The 19,609-nt window shown below is 52.3% G+C and overlaps 1 protein-coding gene across 11 annotated transcripts in view; it reads left to right on the top strand.

Moving 5' to 3' along the window:
- LHPP (phospholysine phosphohistidine inorganic pyrophosphate phosphatase) overlaps nt 1-19,609 on the top strand; it is a 167,089-nt gene that overhangs the window by 61,788 nt on the left and 85,692 nt on the right. For 8 of the 11 annotated variants that reach the window (XM_074003029.1, XM_074003033.1, XM_074003031.1 and 5 more), the window contains one exon: nt 8,007-8,098. The exons of 2 other annotated variants lie outside the window; for them this stretch is intronic. In XM_074003029.1, coding sequence (XP_073859130.1) covers nt 8,007-8,098 — 92 coding nt within the window. Of the gene's footprint in view, nt 1-240; nt 2,082-8,006; nt 8,099-19,609 lie in introns of those variants that run through there. One more of the 11 variants, XM_045362243.3, reaches the window with a different exon arrangement.

A 19,609-nucleotide genomic window follows, 5' to 3' on the forward strand; every position in this document is an offset into this window, starting at 1 on the left:
TATGTAGGCACTTTAACAAAGCAGTTTTCACAGCTGCATACTATTCCACTGTTCAGACTCCTGTCATGTTCTTGACCATTCCCTATTGATGGAGATGAGGCTGCTTTGAATTTCGCTCTTGTGCATAACCCTGATGACTACATCTTGTATGTACATCCTCTTGTACATTTCTGATTATTTACTCCAAATCCTAGTGATGTGGCTGGAGGCTGTGATGCATGTTGCTTATTTCTGTTTCAGAAAGGTGTGTCCATTCACCTTCATCACCTGCTGTGTATACAGATGCTTGTTTCCCCAAGTCCTTACCAACACCGCGATTTCTGGCTTTTTTTTTTTTCAAGTAGTCTTTGAGTTTAGTCTTGTTCCTTATGAGGGTGTCCGACCACAGTGATAATCACTCAGCATCGCACTGTCTCCAGGTCTCTGTGGGAGCCTGGGTTCCTTTGGGACCTGGGTCCAGGGCTCATCCTAGAGTGAGCCGTCATCTCAAGGCATCTCCCTGGGGGATATGAGCCCCCTGGGGCTGCAGTTACAGACACTGAGCTCACTCTACCTTCACTACCCAGCCCTGCTGCTTCCCGCCCTAATCCTCCTGGCAGAGCCCCAGGATAAGGACAATATTTGTGAACCACGGAAGCTCTTTGGCGCTGGAAGTTTGCACTCCAAAGCATTGCCGCCTGTTAGACGAGGTTTCCCTCCAGCACCTAGGACGCTGAAGAGGAGACCAGGGCAGGCAGGCAGATGCGTAAGAGGGAGGATTGACAGCTGTGGGGCCCGACCCGGGACACCTGCCTCTGAAACTGTGGCGCCTCCCTCCGGCTCTCTGGATTCTGGGTTCTGGGAGGTCCGACCTTTCATTTTTTCTCCACCTCACCCCCAACCATGTTGTGTCTGAAAGGAAGCGAAGCCCAGCCCTGGCAGGTGGAGTATTTTTATTTCCCCTGACGGTGCACCTCCTGACCTCTATCTTCTTGCCAGTGATTTTTTAAATCCTAAATGATTTGGCAATAATTGCTCCTCCTTGCGTGATTATTGCCCTTCACCGATAGTAAATCTGGGAATCCCCCGGGATCCTGAGTGCACTTTGGTATGCGGAGCCCACAAGCTGGCCTGGACAGGCATCGCTGCTCCGGGCAGCTGTGCACCCCGCCAGCCCTGGCGTCCCGGCCCCCAGCCTCCGCCTCCCTCACCGACAGCTTCCCGGAGCTCCGCCTGGATGCAGCCTCGCTTTATCCCACAGAACCTCCATGCTGTTCCTGCATGAGAACTCTTCCTCCGAGTGACCATGTTCCTCTGGTCCCGTCTCCGTGGGCCACATCCACAAATGTCCCAGCCCAGGAAGAACCGAGAGTCTCTATTCTGGGAGGGAAACGTGTGTGCTGTCTGGTTGTGTGTGTGGGAGGAGCATGCACACAGTTTTATTTTCCCCAGAAGCAGGGAGGTATAGGATGACATGTAATATTTGAAGACCCGTTCCATTTCCAAGGAACCTTCTAGCAGGATGGCCCTGGAGTCTCTGGCAGCAGTGGACATGGTCCTGAATTGGAGCGCTGTGAATGTTCACCACGGACCTCACAGTTTGAAGACAACTCCTTGAGAAGGGCAGAGGGGACTCGAACATGGGAGCTCTGGCCAGCCCTGCTGTCAGATGCCAGCAACTATGGGGGCTGCCCAGCCAGCCCTGGCTTTTCCTGACCCTTAGAGCGCCCTGTGTACGTGCAGCGGACATTGGGGCTGGTCCCATTCCAGGGAGCACGCGGTGCCACTGGCTGTTTCTTGCCTGGCCAGGAGCTGGTTTGATAGACACAAAAACCTCATTTGGATTTGGCAGGATTTTCCCTAACATCAGTCATTCTGGAAAAAGCACTTTGAATTTTTACCATATCTGGATATTTTTACCGTATCTGGGTACTTGCCACTAGCTCTATTTACTTCACATTTCTTAAAATTGATTCATTTTATTACTTAAATAAATGTATTTTAAAAGGAACTTTTGATGACTACTATAAATGGAAAACCAGAATCTCTCACTTACCATAATAGATTAATCTAAAAATAAAGACCACATGATTACATTAAAATGTATGTCCTTGCTCTGCCTGGAGTCAAATAGTATGTCACCCGTGTGCATGACACACTCTGGGAAGCACAGGGGTAGGGGGAGGAAAGACCAGAGAAAATCCGTGCAAAGTATGAAGTATAGAGCACCACACCAGGAAGACGTGGTTTTATTTCAAGCACCTTATGTCTCGCAGTGGCTTGCGGCTACCAGCAATTGGCAGAATTCTCAACATTGCAGCCCTCAGCCACCTCCTCCGAGCTCTCTCTCAGCACCACCATCCCCCGTGGCTTCTCTGAGGGAGGCCCCTCTGGCCTCTGCTTGACTGTGATACTTGACGAGTCCATGCCAAGTGGCAGAAAAGCTCCGGGTTCAGCTGAAACTACCTCCCTGGCCTCAGGGGGCCTCGCTGGCTCTGCCTTTGTCCTTTATCAGGCTCCTGGCGATTCCTTGGTTATCTGAAGGACTGTTTGGACGCAGTTCCCAGGACAGTTGCTTCAGGTTTATGTGTGTGTGCTTTCTGGAATTCATGGCATGGCCTGCCCTGGTGAATGGTGGGGAGATGGATAGTGAACACATGTGTGGTAGCCCCTGCTGGGTGTATCCCATCTCTCCTCTGTGTCCTACAACCTGGTTGACTCCTTTTGCCTATCAGACAGAGCAAAGCTCAGAACTTCACCTCCTCTGGGAAGCCTTTCCTGACCACCCCCAAGTCCAGTAGGTCAGGAGATCAGGCCTCATAGCCTCCTGTGCGTTATCCCAGGCCCCGATGATGAGACTGTGGAATTACCTGATTAACGTCTGTCTTTAGCACTTGTCGTGAGTTCCATAAGGGCTGGGACTCATCTGTCTGATTCACACTGTGCGCCCACTGCCTGGCCTGGCACCGGCCCACGAAAGCCCCAGGCAAAGGTATCAAGTAACCAAAGCAAGGGCGCCTGCTGCAGGTCGTCGGGCCTCTCTCTCTCTCTGATGTGGTGAGATAGAGAATTTCCTCAACAAAACCTTTCCTCATGTTTCTGTTTCCTTTTTAACATGTTCAGATAACTTCTTATGTCCTGGCCCTGTGCTGGGTGCTTCACTAAGATGATTTCCTTTAAAGGCCACACCAGTTATACCCATTTTATAGATGGAAGTGGAGGCTGGCCCAAGGTCACACAGCCAGCAAACAGCAGAGCTGGGATCTCCACCCCGCTGCTCTAGCTCAGCGTGAGACAGGAGTGAGTCTGTGTGTCTGCTGGCCACATCAGGCCCAGCCCCCCTTTCTGTGGTCCCCTTTCCCCAGATGGAAAGCAAATTTGGACCCATCCTTGCAGGCAGAGTCCAAATCGATAGGCCCCACACTCAGTAAGACTCCCCCGGCTTAGGCATGCTTCACAGTCCTCGTTTCATTTTGTCTTGATTTTGGTTTGTGTATTTATCGGTCAGCCCCACTTAGCATCTGAATTCCAGGGAGGAGACCTGTAGTTTTTTTGTTTTTGTTTTTGTTTTTTGAGACAGAATTTTGCTCTTCTTGCCCAGGCTGGAATGCAGTGGTGCAATCTTGGCTCATTCTCCTGCCTCAGCCTCCCAAGTAGGTGGGATTATAGGCGTCTGCCACCATGCCTGGCTAATTTTTTATATTTTAATAGAGACAGGGTTTCACCGTGTTGCCCAGGCTGGTCTGGAATTCCTGGGCTCAAGTGATCTGCCTGCCTCGGCCTCCCACAGTGCTGGAATTACAGGCATGAGCCACCGCGCCCAACCTACTTTGAAGCTTTTAATCAGATTTTGGAGTAGGGCAGTGAGAGGAGCTGGATGGGTTTTTTTTCTTTAAAATTATTATTACTTTTTTTTTTTTTTTGAGACCGAGTCTTACTCTGTCACCCATGCTGGAGTTCAGTGGCACAATCTTGGCTCACTGCAACCTCCACCTCCCAGGTTCAAGCAATTCGTGTGCCTCAGCCTCCCAAGTAGCTGGGATTACAGGTGCATGCCCGGTTTGTATTTTTATTAGAGACAGGTTTTACCATGTTGGCCAGGCTGGTCTCGAACTCCTGACCTCAGTTGATCTGCCCATCTCATGGGATTACAGGGGTGAGCTACCACTCCCAGCTGTTTTTTCTTTAAATTACATGTATTTATGTAAAAAAAAAAAAAAAAAGAGCATGACTCCATTTAAGCAATAACACATGTTAACGTGGCGAAAGAAGACCCACAAGTGACTGACATTTCGGCCACACTGGCGGGGACTGTATGACTCCCTCCACTCTATGTAGGTGACCAATGGGAAGTCTTGTCTGTGCCTCATAAGTGTGTTCAGACACAGCCGGCCTTGCCATAATGCAGAGCACTCATCTGCTCAAGACACATTTGCTGAGCATCAACCAAGTGCCAGTTGTCAGCCCAGATTCCTTGTCCTGAAGGAGCTCCTGCTTCTGGAAGGGTGGGATGAGCAGAGTCCATTATGCACTATGACATGGGTGGCACCAGGATGCGATCCCAGAGTGCTTTGGGAGGGCCACGCAACCCAGCCTGGGGGCAGGGGAAGGGTGGTGGTCACTGGAACTGAGTCCTGAAGGCCTGGGAGGAATTAGCCAGCAGAGGAGGGAGCTAAGCAGGCAGAAGGTCAGCACATGCCCACAAGCTATTTTTCTGGTGTTGATGAGTATTTCCAGCTATTGTCATTTTCCCTTCGCCCAAAGGACTTCTACATTTCTTGTAGGGTAGATTTCTAGAGCAGCGGGGTGGAGATCCCAGCTCTACTGTTTGCTGGCTGTGTGACCTTGGGCCAGCCTCCACTTCCATCTGTAAAATGGGTATAACTGGTGTGGCGTTTAAAGGAAATCATCTTAGTGAAGCACCCAGCACAGGGCCAGGACATAATAAGTTATCTAAATGAGCCAAGATTGCACCACTGCACTCCAGCCTGGTCAAGAAGAGCAAAACTCTGTCTCCAAACAAACAAACAAACAAACAAACAAACAAACTACAGGTCTCCTCCCTGGAATTCAGATGCTAAGTGGGGCTAAGTGATAAATACACAAACCAAAATCAAGACAAAATGAAACGAAGACGGTGAAGCACGCCCAAGCCGGGGGAGTCTTACTGAGTGTGGGGCCCATCGATTTGGACTCTCCCTGCAAGGATGGGTCCAAGTGGTGATGAATTCTTCCTCTTCGGATGTCTGAAATATCTTTATTTCATCTTCGTTTGGGAAAGATATTTTTGCTGGGTACAGAATTCTAGATGGGCATTTTTTTATTTTACTGCTTAAAAGATGGCACTCCACAGTCTTCTCACTTGCATTGTTTCCAACAAGAAATCTAACATCTTATCTTTGTTTCTCTGTATATAAGTAGATAACATGTCTCTTTTTTGTCTGACTGTTTTATAAGATTTTCTCCTTGTCACTACTTTTGAGCAATTTAATTATGGTGTGCCTTAATACAGTTGTCTGTGTGTTTCTTGTGTTTGGTGTTCATTGGGATCTTGGATCTGTGGATTTATTGTTTTTATCAAGTTTAGAAAATTTTCAGTCACTATTTCTTCAAATGTATTTGTGTCTTCTCTCATCTCACTTTTTTTTTTTTCTAATTTTGAGACAGGGTCTTGCTCTGATGTTCAGGCTGGAGTGCAGTGGCACGAACACAGCTCACTGCAGTCTCAAACTCCCAGGCTCAAGTGGTCCTCCCACCTCAGTCTCCCAAGTAGCTGGGACTACAGGCTTGAGCAACCACATCTGGCTAATTTTTTAAATTTTTATAGAGACAAGGTCTTGCCATGTTGCCTAGGCTGGTCTTGGACTCCTGGGCTTAAGTGATCCTCCTACCTCAGCCTCCCACAGTGCTAGGATGATAGGTGTGAGCCACTGTGCCCCACCTCATCTCACTTTCAGGAACTCTAATTGTGTGTACATCAGGCCACTTGAAGTTGTGCCATAGCTCACTGATGCTCTGTTCATTTTTAAAAATAATTTTTCTGCCTCTGTTTCATTTTGGGTAGTTTCTATTGCCATGTCTCTGGGTTCATTAATCTTTTCCTCTGCAGTATCTCTTCTGGCATTAATCCTACCCAGTGTATTTTGATCCCTGTCATTGTAGTTTTCATCTCTAGAAGCTTGATTTGGATTTTTTCTTTTACCTTCCATTTCTCTACTTTTGGAACATATGGAATACTATTACAAGGGCTGATTCAATGCTCTTGTCTGCTCATTCTCACCTCTCTGTCAGTTCTTTCTCAGTTTGGATGGACTCATCTTTCTCCTCCTTCTGCATGATATTTTCCTTCTTTGCACATCTGATCATTTTTTATTGAGTGCCAGACATGATCAATTTTACCTTCTTTTTGGGTGCTGGATATTTTTGTGTGCCCATAAGGAATTGCGAACTTTGTTATGGGATGCAATTATATTACTTGAAACAGTTTGATCCTTCCAGATCTTGCTTTTAAGATTTGGGGGCAGCACCAGAGCAGGGGTTGCCCTGGATGAATTATTCCTCACTGCGAAGCAGCGGCTTTGAAGATGGCACTCAATGCCTTGTGCATCGTGAGTGAGCTTTCCCAGCCTGGCTGGTGGGGACATATGCAATCCTGTGTGAGACACAGGCACCGTTTTCTCTAGTCATTTGGTGTGGCTCTTTCCCAGACTCAGGGAGTTTCCTCCCTCACGTGTGCTGGCAGTGGTCTGCTGAGCATTTGAGGGGACCCTCCACGTTCTCCACGGCTCTTTCTCCATGCAGCCTTCTCCTCTCTGATTCCCTGTCCTGTGGACTCTGCTCCTGGGTCTCCCCAGAATCCTAGCTTTGTCTCCCCAATTCAGGGATCCTACTGGGCTCTACCTGGGTTTCCCTCTGTATTAGTCAGCCCAGACTATCATACAAAACACCACAGCCTGTGCGGATTTAACAGCAGAAACTCTTTCTCACTGTTCAGGAGGCTTGAAGCCTGAGATCAGGGTGCCGGCAAGTCCAGTTTCTGATGAGGGCTCTCTTCCCGGCTTGTAGATGGCCGCCTTCTTGCTGTGTCCTCCCATGGCCTCTCCTCTGTGCTTCTGTGGAGTGCACTCCAGTGCCTCGTCCTCTGGTAAGGACAGCAGTCCCATCAGATCAGGGCCCCCTCTGACCTCCTTCAGCCTCAATGAATTACCTCCTTACAGGCCCTGTCTCCAAATACAGTCACACTGCAGTCTAGCGCTTCTTCTTCAAGTGAATTTGTGGGGGACAGACTTCAGTTCACAGCACCCCTCCTGTGCCCACAGTCTGGAAGCATCGAAGGCAGTATGCTGGGGGCAGTCACAGGAGCCACGTTCTTTGTTTCCTGCATCTCAGAAGTCAGTGTCCTTCATTGCTTGATGTCCAGTGTCCTGAAAGCTGTTGTTTCGTCGTTTGGTTTTCTGGTTTTCTCAGGTGAGAGAGTGTATTCCAGAGGCTGCTTTTTGAAATGATACCCAGGCTGCGAGCATTTCCTCTGTGTATGTGTGAATTTTGGTTTGTCTGTTATTTTGTTTTTAAGGCAATACCTTCCCCATTGAAAGCAAAACCTATATAAAGCAAAACTTACGAGGATATGCCAGAGATTTGCTTCACTTTCACAGAATCAAGGGCAAATAACCAGGTTACGGAGTCTTTAGGGTCAGGTGAAATTTAGCCTGTGTTCCAGCGGAGGCCGGACAGCGTTCAGCATCCCCGCACGTCCTTGGGGTGCCAAATCACTTTGACGTCTGCTGATTGATTTCGAATTGCACAAATATATAGCGTTCAAAGCCATGGCCTACAGGGGCAGTGTGAGATATATTCAAGGTGGGTTGACTTTTAATCAATACGATGACAATATTATCTTGTTTAATGTGTATGATGGTGGTTTTAAACATCAAATCAAGCCATTTATTACGTCAAAAAAAGATGAAGGAGCCCAGGAATAAAACTCTCCTGACATCACTTCTGAGCATATTTCACTGCCGTGACAGGCCGTCATGATTGGGGACGATATCGTGGGCGACGTCGGCGGTGCCCAGCGGTGTGGAATGAGAGCGCTGCAGGTGCGGACTGGGAAGTTCAGGTCAGTGCCAGCGGGAGTCATTTATCCACCTTCCTTCCAGGGGATGACCATGTTCTCATTCTGTTTTGTTCTTCAAAGTAAAGGGGGTATTCTTTCCAAATCAAAGGGCAGTATGTGGGCATTCACTGTCTTGTATGTAGTGGACCTCTGAGAACAGAGCTGGGTGGTCTCTTATAGCAGACAGTGATAACGTAGAGTGGCTTTTGATACAGGGTCTGGGTTTTGAAACGGTGTGCAGTGCAGAGAGAAATAAGCAAAGGCACTGTCCATCCTGGCGGCGGCCCACCAGGGAGTTGGGCCAAATTTGTGCTGCTGTCCCTTCGGCAATTTGATCAGACCCTGCACTGTGGCAGTTACAGCTGTGGGCACTCAGCCCCTTGGACAGCCTCCGTCTCCTTTTGTTCACCTTCTCCACTCTGTGAGACACAGACAGCCTGGAGACAACAGAGGGTTGCTCAGGGATGCCCTGGAACAAACCTCCATCTCGAGAAGAAGCTTGTGTTTTATTTGCTGGCAAAAGTCTGCCTGGTCGGAGCAGCTCTCAGGGCTTGGGAGCTTCCGGGCATGTGGAGGGCCCTGTGGTGCCTGAGCTCCAGCTCACCTGGTCATCGAGAGGATCTTGGACATCAGAGTGTTGCCTTGCCTTATGCTAGGTGGTTTCTGTTATGGCCATTCAGAGAATGCACGTCTTTTCTGATGCTGGGGAGACTTGGTTGAAACATGGTTACCTGGGGGTACTTGGATTTGGGGTGGGGTGGGAGCAATTATATTCGTCCTGAGAGATCTACCTAGGCAGGAGCAGAGAAGACAGATCAGAGGGCCTGACCATCGCGCTGAGGTCTCTCCTGCAGGTTGGGGACCGTGGCTGAGTGCGAGGTGAGTGAGGAATGCTCGGCGCACCTGGGTCTACAGTCAGGAAGTTGGTCCCCTCCAGCTACCTCCCAGACCCTCCCAGGCTTGGGGGCCCCCATGGAGCCCCCGACATGTATGACATATGGGCCTTCTTTCTTTCTTGAAGTTGGGTTTTGTGGCTCCCCTTGGTTAGGCCTGGCCTAAGGGAGTGAGGGAGACCCCACTCACAAGCCACAGGAACATTTTTTCTAAGAGACCAGCCAGGGGTCCCCCAGTCCCCAGTCCTGCCTTTCCTATAAAGGTCACAGAGGCTGGTCCTGCTGCTGCTCCCAGGCGAGGGGCTGTCGGCTGACAGTGGACCTTGGGGCCCTACAATTGATGCCAGGCGCTGCCTGGCATCAGCCATCAGGAGCCCAGCCCAGCACCTCGTGCATCTCAGGGCATATCTGTGACCCGTGAGCACAGGTGGCGCCTCCCTGCTTGGGAACGCAGCGGTGTGACCTGGCAGGAAGTGGAGGGGTAGAACCGTACCTGTTGTATACTGGGCTGCTTCTGGTTCCTTGGAGGAGAAACATGTTTGTCCTGAATGCCAGCTCAGTTGGGGTCTTTCTGGCCAGCCCAGGCCAGGTGCCCCTATAAACTGATAATGGGCCTCTGAGGAAGGCCCCTCACAGCCCACAAATGCAGGCGGGCATGAGGGAGGCTGTGCCCACCCTATGCCAGCAAGGGTTGGTGCTTTTCAGATTCCGGTTACCTGCATGCCATTTAAAGAAGAGTATGAGGTGGACTTTCCCACATGACACTGTCTCCCGGAGAGAGATAAACTGTTTTGTTTTGTTTTGAGACAGAGTCTCACTCTGTTGCCCACGCTGGAGTACAGAGGTGCAATCTCAGCTCACTGCAACCTCCGCCTCCCAGGCTCAAGTGATTCTCCTGCCTCAGCCTCCTGAGTAGCTGGTACTACAGGTGTGCACCACCATGCCTGGCTAATTTTTGTATTTCTAGTAGAGACGGGGTTTCACCATGTTGGCCAGGCTGGTCTCGAACTCCTGACCTCAGGTGAACCACCCGCCTCTTCCTCCGAAAGTGCCGGGTTGATAGGTGCGAGCCACTGCGCCTGGCCCCGGAGAGAGAAATTCCGTCAATAGTTTGCCAAATCCTTCTGCATCACCTTCTCTGCATGGATCAACAGACTGGTAATATTTTGGTTTTTTTCTTTTTACAAAAATGTGATGATACTGTTTTGCAGCCTCCTTTTTCCTTGAATACTGTTTTATGGCCTCTTTCTACAAGCGTCTTCATAATGGTGTTTTTGGTAATTTTTAAAATTTCAGTAGTTGTTGGGGAACAGGTGGTTTTTGGTTACATGAATAAGTTCTTTAGTGGTGATTTCTGAGATTTTGGTGCACCCATCACCCAAGCAGTGTACACTACCCAGCGTGTAGTCTTTTATTTCTCACCTACCTCCCACCCTTCCCCGCAAGCCCCCAAAGTCCATTATATCATTTTTATGCCTTTGCATCCTCATAACTTAACTCCCACTTATAAGTGAGAACATACAGTGTTTGGTTTTCCAGTCCTGAGTTACCTCCATTCCTTGAGGTCTCCAGCTCCATCCAGGTTGCTGTTAATGCCATTATTTCGTTGCTTTTTATGGCTGAGTAGTATTCCATGGTGTATATATACCACATTTTCTTTCTTTTTTTTTTTTTTTTTTGAGATGGAGTCTCACTCTGTCGCCCAGGCTGGAGTGCAGTGGCGCGATCTCAGCTCACTGCAAGCTCCGCCTCCTGGGTTCATGCCATTCTCCTGCCTCAGACTCCCAAGTAGCTGGGACTACAGGCGCCCGCCACCACACCCAGCTAATTTTTTGTATTTTCAGTAGAGACGGGGTTTTACCGTGTTAGCCAGGATGGTCTCGATCTCCTGACCCCGTGATCCACCCACCTCGGCCTCCCAAAGTGTTGGGATTACAGGTGTGAGCCACTGTGCCCAGCCTCTTTCTTTTTTTTTTTTTAACTTTTAAGTTCAGGGGTACATGTGCAGGTTCATTACATAGGTAAACATGTATCATGGGGGTTTATTGTACAGATTATTTCATCACCCAGATATTAAACCTAGTACCCATTAGTTATTTTTCCTAATCCTCTCCCTCCTTCCCTCTCCACCCTCCAACAGGCTCCAGTGTGTGTGTTGTCCTGTGTATCCATGTGTTCAGATGCTGTAGGAAAGGAATCAGTGTAGTTCTGGGCACACAGCAAGCCCTCAGCAAATGGCCAGGGTGGGGAGCACATGCAGCCGCTACCGTCTATATCTATCCATATCCATCCGTATCTGTCCATATCCACCTAGCTCCAGACACGGAGTCACCTGCCTCTGTTGAAGAGAATGGGACTTAGCCCGTTTGTTCCTAACAAGATTTGAAATGTCGGATCTTTTGATTTGTTTGTAAGGATGCAAATCTCTCTTTGTTAACATGCAGGACAAAGGGAGAAGAGCGTTAGCTTGACTAAGGTGGGGACCTAGCCACTGGGGGAGGCCACACGGGCATCAAAGGAGGTGGAGCTCTGTGTGTGTGGGTGCACCCTGGTTAAAGGGATGGGAGGTCTCCCAGCCTCTGGAGCTGCGCTGTCAGACGCAGGAGCTGTAGCTCGTCCACAGTGAGACGCACAGGAAGTGTGAAATGCACACTGGATTTCAGAGACTGAGTGGGGAGAAAGGATTGTTAAAGAGCTCATGAGTTTTTTTTTTTATATCGGCTACATGTTGAAATGCTGATATTTCGTGTTAATTTCACCCATTTATTTAAATTTTTGTTAACGTGGCTACTAGAAAAGTTTCACTGGCCTCTGCAGGAGTGTTGGTGGCCCCAGGTGGCAGCCGCCCTCCTCCTGCACTGTCCCCTTCTCCCTCCAGATGGTACTCTCGGTGCACAGATACACTGAAGTGCTGGAGGGGCGTGGGGTCCTGGATGAGCCGGGCTGCGGACCCTGATGGGATCCCGCTCTCTGGAGGGCCATGCTGGGCCTGGAAGGGCCTGCGTGGTGCTCCCTGCGGACGTGTGGCCGGCCCGGGGCCGGCAAACAGCCTCTGGAGTCAGCCGGGCACCTGCCACTGGGCCGGCATCCCTTGCTTCCAGGAAACGCCCCCAGCCAGGCTCTATCGAGCAGCACTTCGCCCTTCCAGGGCACCCCAGCCCTCTGGCACCTCAGCACGGCCCTGTTCTGCACAGAGGTGAGCCCCTTAGGGGCAGCAGCTGTGTCTCCTCTGCAGCCAAGGCATGTTGTCGCAACCCTTTGCTGAGCCTCTCCTCTCCTGTGAGTGGCCCAAAGAGGCCTCACGGGAGCCAGTGACCACTGGATGGGTCAGCTGGGCATCAGAAGGCCTTCCAGGCTCTGTCCTTTGTTGGTGGCCTTGGCCTAGCCTTGGCTGAAATGGGAGAGTGAAGCGGGGAGGGGGGTGGCCTTGTCCTGGGCCCAGGTGGCAGAGAGCCCTGCAGTGAGTAACTGCGCCCACACTTGGTTTGAGGCCAGGGCAGGATGGGGAGGCCGTCCAGGCTGGAGCAGCTGGCGGGTGGGGGCAGCGGTCAGTCCTGCCAGTCACTGGCACCAGGAAGGGAGGGAAGCTGGAGGGCTGACTGAGGCCTCCCACTGGTCCTGCTGCAGGACGTGCCCTCAGCCACGGTCTTCTGGTACAGAGCACGCACACGTGCATTCACTTACATGTACACACACGTACACACACACATGATTGTGTTTCTGAGGCAGCTGTCAGGAGTCTGAGAGGCCGAGAGGTGGCTGAGGAGTGGGATTCGGCCGCTCACTGGCAGTGAGATCTCCTTGTCACCTTGGATGTATCCATTTCTCTTGATTTCATTATAAAATGGCCCAAAGAGAGTGAAGCCTCAGGGTTGGGAGAGACTGCGGGTGGCTTAGCTCCGGAGAGAAAGTTTTGCAGGGCCTGCTCCCCCGGAAAGCATCATCCCTGGGCAGCGGGGTCCGGAACTTGGCCCAGCAGGGCTGCCCAAGAGCCCTGGACAGGGAAGCACAAAGCTTTCTTTTCATACCTGCTCCGTGTGGAAGTCCTGCCCAGCCAGGGTGTGGCCCTCACCTGGGTGGCAGGTAAAGGCCTTCTGGGTGTCCCCCGCCTGCCCTGTTCCCAGGACTCCTGGTGCATTGGACGTGGCTGCTCCCCTGGACCCCTCGAGGTCCCATCCAGCCACAGCATTCCTGCTGCCCAGGCCCTGGACAAGAGTGTCTCCTCCGTGGGGGGTCCTGTGCCGTGGGTGGCAAATCCTTGTGGTCCCATGAGCCCTGCAGCCCCAGAGGGTGCCGCTGCCCTGCCGCGAGAGGCTTTTTCAGGTGGGACACCTAGGACCTTGGCCAAGGCCATCTGGCAAAGTTTACAGAGGCTGGACTGGAACCTGGCCACCCCCAGTCCCCCGGGCGGGTGCTTTTGCCTGCACTTTTCCCTGTTGGAATGTCCTGCCCTCGGGGCCACATTTTGCAGTAGTCACAGGGCCCACCTCACTCCGGGGCCCAGGCAGGGCTGTACTCTTGGATGTGGGTCCTGGTGGGTCAGTGCACTGTTGCCCATGCCCCGCAACACTGTCGCCCCTCCCTGCTTGCCTGCCTGTCAAGGCAGCCCTCATCTTCCTTGGAGGATGGGGCTGGACTGGGACCCTGTGCCCTCCCAGTCTGACAAATGGGTAGAGGGAAGGGACATTTTGCCCAGTTCCAAGGTGCCCTCTCTGTTCTCTGGAGAAGGAAGAGCCACTGGCACTTCTGAGCCACAGACCCTTCCTGCCTCTTATATCCCCACCAACCTGTCTTCCTTTGGACTTGCCAGAAACCAGGTAGTGTGGCCCCTCAGCATCCCCGTCACTCTGTTCCCTATTCCACGCCACACCCCACAGCCACCACCCAGTCACAGGCGCTACTGCCTGGGAAGCCCCTGCGCTAGTCCTGGAACTGCTGTGTAAATAAAGCAGCCGGCGGAACTCGCCTCAGGGCTTCTCTTATTGTTTACCCAAGGCTGGCAGATGTGTTATGAGCCCAGAACGTTCTTGACAAACAGCTTGCCCTTCTGAGAGGGAAAGTTTCCTGGACCGTGATTCCCGACGTCCTGCAAGGTCCCTGCTAGCTGGGGCCTGGGTGCTGACGAGGTTCTCCCGCAGCGGGAGGCCAGCCGATCTAGGATTCCAGCTGTCTTGCACAAAGCTGGAAGACGAGGGGCTGCAGGGTGCGTGGCTGTGGAGCTGGCTGGGTGGGGAGAGAGAGGGCCCCCATGCCTGGCCTTTTACCTTGGAAGCGGCTGCCGTCAAAGCAGCACCTTGTCCTGGGGCTTCCAGACTTCGCAGCGATGGACTTCAGAGTGTTTCCTGTTAAGAGAAGGCTGTGGATTCGCTTTGGAACATGACAGATTTTTCTTCTGTGCCACGTGGAGTGTGAGGGAAGGAAGTGAACCTGGTGTTAATTTTTCAGCAGTCACATGTCAAAGTGAGTGACTAGCAAGGGGAGGTCCAGGCTGTGGTGGCCCTGGTCAGCCTTCCAGGAGTCAGGACCCTCCTCCTGCCCTCGTGTGTAAACAGACCAGCCAGAGAAATCCCGGCCAGCCCAGGTGGAGAGAAAGGGCCAGTGCTGGGCTTGGGAGACCAGCCCAAGTTCCTCAGGCTCTCCTCCTGGCAGTGCAGGGAAGGGCAATGGGAACAGGCCTGTGGAAAAATCCACTGTGCAATGAGTCCGTGAATCCCAAACATCCCTTCGGCAGCCCTCTGGTCCTGCCCGGGGTAGAGGCTGTGGCTTCTGGTGTAGGTGGGCACTTCTGGGCTCAGAGGGGTCACTCAGCTCACCTGAGGTCACACAGAGTGGGACACACCCAAATTTAAGCCTGTACATTTTTTTCTTTTGTCTCTTTTGGTAACAGCTTTATTGAGAAATAATTCCCATGCTGTATAACTCAGTGGTTTTCATATATTCAGAGTTGTGCAGCCATCACCTCAATTTTATAACATTTCATCACCCCAAAAAGAAGCCTCAAATCGTTTAGCTATTATTAGCAAAGCGCCCCCGCATTCCACCCAGCCCCAGACAAGCACTAATCTACTTTATGTCATGCTTTCTTTTTCTTTTTCGTTTTTTGAGACAGAATCTCACTCTGTCACCCAGGCTAGAGTGCAGTGGCATGATCTTGGCTCACTGCAACCTCCACTTCCCAGGTTCAAGCAATTCTCCTGCTTCAGCCTCCCAAGTAACTGGGATTATAGCCACGTACTACCACGCCCAACTAATTTATGTATTTTTAGTAGAGATGGGGTTTCACCATGTTGGCCAAGCTGGTCTCGAACTCCTGACCTCAGATGATCCACCTGCTTGGCCTCTGAAAGTGCTGGGATTACAGGCATGAGCCACCATGTCTGGCCTTATGTCATACTTTCATTTGAAAAATTATTAAAAATCAAATTGGCTCAGGAGTTTGAGACCAGCCTAGGCAACATAGCGAGACCTCATTTCTATTAAAAATAAAAATTAACCAGGTGTGGTGGTACCTACCTGTGGTCCCAGCTACTCAGGAGGCTGAGACAGGAGGATCTCTTAAACCCAGGAGGTCCACAAGGCTGCAGTGAGCTATGATCATACCACTGCACTTCAGCCTGGGTGACAGAGCAAGACCTAGTCTCAAAAACAAATTTTTAAAAAATGTGGTCAAATATATATAACATAAATATGCCATTAAACAATTATGGTGTGATGTGAATACATTCGAATACATAGCATAATGAATTACGAAGCGAACACTCTCAGGTCAAGAACTAGGAGGCTATCAGCTCCCCGGAAGACCTAGTCCCTGACTGACACGCCCAGTCCTCCAGAGGCTGCCCGCCCTGCTGCGGGCACAGTGGCTGCAGTGACGGGGCCTGCTTTGTTCTCCCACACGGCCGACTTCCCTCCAACACGGTGCTGGCTCTTCCTTCTCTGACCTTTATCCAAATGGATCACACGCTGTACCGTTGAGCTGTGGCTTGTTCATCATGTCCTGTGTGGCTCGAACACCCCTCTCTGCCCATCCCTTGGAGGGAACATGTGGGTGGGTCCCAGTCTGGCGCTTCTGCACAGGCTGCCAGGAATGTTTTTGTCTCCTGGACACATGAGCGTGCGTCCTTCTGGGGCACATCTGCTGATAGATGGCAGTGCTGGGTCATGGAGGAGCGTATGTTCAGCTTGACCAGATGAGGTCAGATGAGTTTATGTCCCCACCATGGGGGGCCCTGTTGCTCCCTGCCCCGACCTTCACGAGCTGTTCTGGGAGGGAGGTCCATGTTCTTCCCAGTTTACGGTCCTGGGAGGTTTCTGGACATTGTCGGCACATGGCAGTCCCAGACGCTGGGCCTCCTAAGAGAGCGGGGAGGAGACCCGAGGCAGAGGCGGGGGTGTGAAAGGAGGCTGGTTCAGCAGGTGAACGTGGGGTTTCCGGGGCAGACACGCCGTCATGGCCCCCGTGGCTTTGTCTGGTTGGGGCAGCGTCAGCTTCCTCCTCCTCTGCTGGGTTTTCCTGCCTTCTGTTGGCTGCTGCGACAGGGCAGACAGGATTAGGAACGGTCGCCCTTCCTGGTACTGACCCTGTTTAGCATTCTTGGTTCCTGACCAAGGCTGCTTCGTGTCCAGGGCAAGAGGGGAAAGATGTTAAAACCTGAACGCCCCTGCTGGGCTTGGTGCCGCCTGTGGGGGAAACCAGTGGACTGAGGGCTGGTGGGCTCTGAGCTGAGGAAGGGGGTCCCAGGTGGAGGCCGGGAGGTGGCCGCAGAGTGAGACCACAAGGCCTGGGGGTTGGCCCAGAAGGTAGGACCCCTGTAGGCAGCCTGCCAACCCCAGGAAGTTGCCTCCTGGGAACGTGCAAGTCCTTCGAGGCTCTGGAGTGGTGTGACAGGGATTGAGGGAGCATCAGCAGGGCCCTCTCATCTCCCTAGAGCCGCTCAACAGATGTTGCAAGGCGCGTGCTCTGGGCCCAGTGCTCACACGTGCTCTTCTCCCAAGACACTCCCTGAAGCGCGTTCCCCAGGAGCTGCAAGGGAGATAACGCAGGTATGCCTCATGGGGCGTGTGCTCGTGCTTACATACACTCGGCCTCAGCTCGTCTACACCCTGCAACAGCCCAGAGAAGCCGCCCGCCTTCTTACCCCTACGATTTAGATTTGCAAATGGAAGCTCAGAGAGGTGTGGTAACTTGCCCAAGGCCACACAGCCTACCAGTGTCAGCGTCGGGATTCAAACTCACCTCTGCCTGATTCCAAGACCTGTGCCCCTGAACATTCTCAGGCCACCCCCCAATTAGCCAAGTGTTGCTGGAACTCTGAGCAGGGTCTGGGCCTCATAAAACAAGAGTAGCCAGTGTGGGTGCTCACAGGACTGGTCAGCTCCTGCCCTCCCCCGCTTTGGCCCCCTCCACACACACATACACACACACACACACACACACACGCACACACACATACACACACACATACGACCTGCTGCTGAGCTGGACATAAGCAGGACCTGGCTCTGGGGGCTTCTGACCTAGGGCAGGCCCTGAAGTCGGTCATTAGACCCCACCCACCCCACCTGAGAGCCTGGGGGAGATGTGACAGGTGACAGCCCCAGAAGCCCCAGAAGCCCCATCACTGCTGCCTTTGTGGTTAAAGTCCACTGGACCCAAGCGTTCTCTTTCCCTCCAGTGTGTGGTGGGGAGGTGGGGAGGGGACCCAGGAGGATCTGGGCAGCCGTGGCCAGGCCGAAACAAGCAGGGGAAGAAGGGGACTGTAGTGAGCTTGCAGCAGGCCACCATCCTAGCCACCATCCTAGCCAGGCCGGCCGCCTGCCCAAAATGTTCTCAAACCTTAACGTGAAGCTGGGCCACTTGGGCTCTGCTGGATGCCCCCAGGGCTGCCAGAGCCTGTCCGCCGCAGGGCCTCTCTGAGAGCTGGAGTCTCACTTGAGTCCTCTCACTGCCCACAGGGCTGGCCTCTGCCTTTCCGCTGCTGCCCTGTGGCTCAGGGACATGGCCAGAGCTGGTGGCACTTACAACCCAGGGGCAGGGGAGGGCACATCCCCCACAGCCTTCACCGTCGCATCAGGGAATCTACATTTTTTATCTGATTGCTACATCTTTTCCAGCCTGGAAAAGTAAAGAAGGAAGGAAAGGGGGCTCAGAGGCCCCTGACTCCTGTCCCTGCAGACCCAGCTGGACGCAGTTCTTATTTTCAGCCACCTTGCCGCAGTGGTTTCATTTGTGTGCAGGTTCCTCTGTGTCATGGGTGGGACCCAGATGTGAACCCAGTGTGCTCCCCTCGCTCCATTGTCCTCAGGTTGGGGACAGCCAGGAACAAGGCCCCCTACTCCGGCCTCCAAATGTAGTTCCAGGCTGGAGTGCCCTGTGCCCAGGCCCAGCCTGGTAGCCCCGGGTGCTCTCCCTGACTTTTCGTGAGCCCGGGGGCTGAAACCAGAGAGCAGGGAGACAGAAAAGCCGAGCCCCACCCTCCAGAGGGGGAGTCCAGCTGCCCGGAGACCCCAAGAGCACCGCCAGAATCTGGGTGTGAGACCCAGTCCCCTGCCGCGTGCTAACCATGTAACCTTGGACATGATCTCTGTGTGCCTTTTTTTGTTTTTTTCTTTTTGAGATGGTGTCTTGTTCTGCTTTCCAGGTGGGAGTACAGTGGCACCATCATGGCTCACTGCAGCCTCTAACTCCTGGGCATAAGCGGTTCTCCCGCCTCAGCCTCCCAAATAGCTGGGAAACAGGTGTATGCCACCATGCCCAACTAATTTTTAATTTTTTTGTAAAGATGGAGTCTCCCTATGTTGCCCAGACTCCTGGGCTCAAGTGATCCTCCCACCTCGGCCTCCCAAAGTGCTGGGATTACAGGGCAGCCACTGCGCCTGGCTTGAGCATGATATTTACCTTGCTTGGCTCTTGGTTTCCTCATGTGTCAAGTGGGGCTGAGCCCCAGCTGTGTGGACTGAACAGGGGAGGGTTAAGCTCGGCCCCTAGGGTGAGGGCCCGCCATGGTGGTAGCTCCCGCGTGGCCTATTTCCCTAACGGTTCCCATTTGGTCAATCCTGCTAGACCAGGCTGGGGGGACGTACACTGCCTCTGGGGTTCTCTCCACCCTGTGGGTGTGGTCCACCACATGGTCATGGTGGCTTTCTAGGGCAGGCTTGACCTTCCCCACTGCCTTTATTTATTTATTTATTATTTTATTTTATTGTACTTTTTAAAAATGGAGTCTCACTCTGTTACCCAGGCTGGAGTGCAGTGGTGTAATCTTGGCTCACTGCAACCTCCGCCTTCCGGGTTCAAGGGATTCTCCTGCCTCAGCCTTCCAAGTAGCTGGGAATACAGGTGCCTGCCACCACACCCGGCTAGTTTTTGTATTTCCAGTAGAGACGGGGTTTCGCCATGTTGGCCAGGCTGGTCTTGAACTCCAGACCTCAGATGATCCACCCGCCTCAGCCTCCTAAAGTGCTGGGATTAGAGGTGTGAGCCATAGCACCTGGCCTTCCCCACTGCCTTTAAAATCTCGATGGTCCCCACTGCTCATGAGAGGAGGCCCAAGCCTGTCCTCCGTTAGCCCCCTGGTCCCCATAGATATTTACCAAGCACCTACTATGGCCAGGTGCTGTT

The sequence above is a fragment of the Macaca fascicularis genome, chromosome 9 (assembly GCF_037993035.2).
Source record: "Macaca fascicularis isolate 582-1 chromosome 9, T2T-MFA8v1.1".
NCBI lineage: Eukaryota > Metazoa > Chordata > Mammalia > Primates > Cercopithecidae > Macaca > Macaca fascicularis.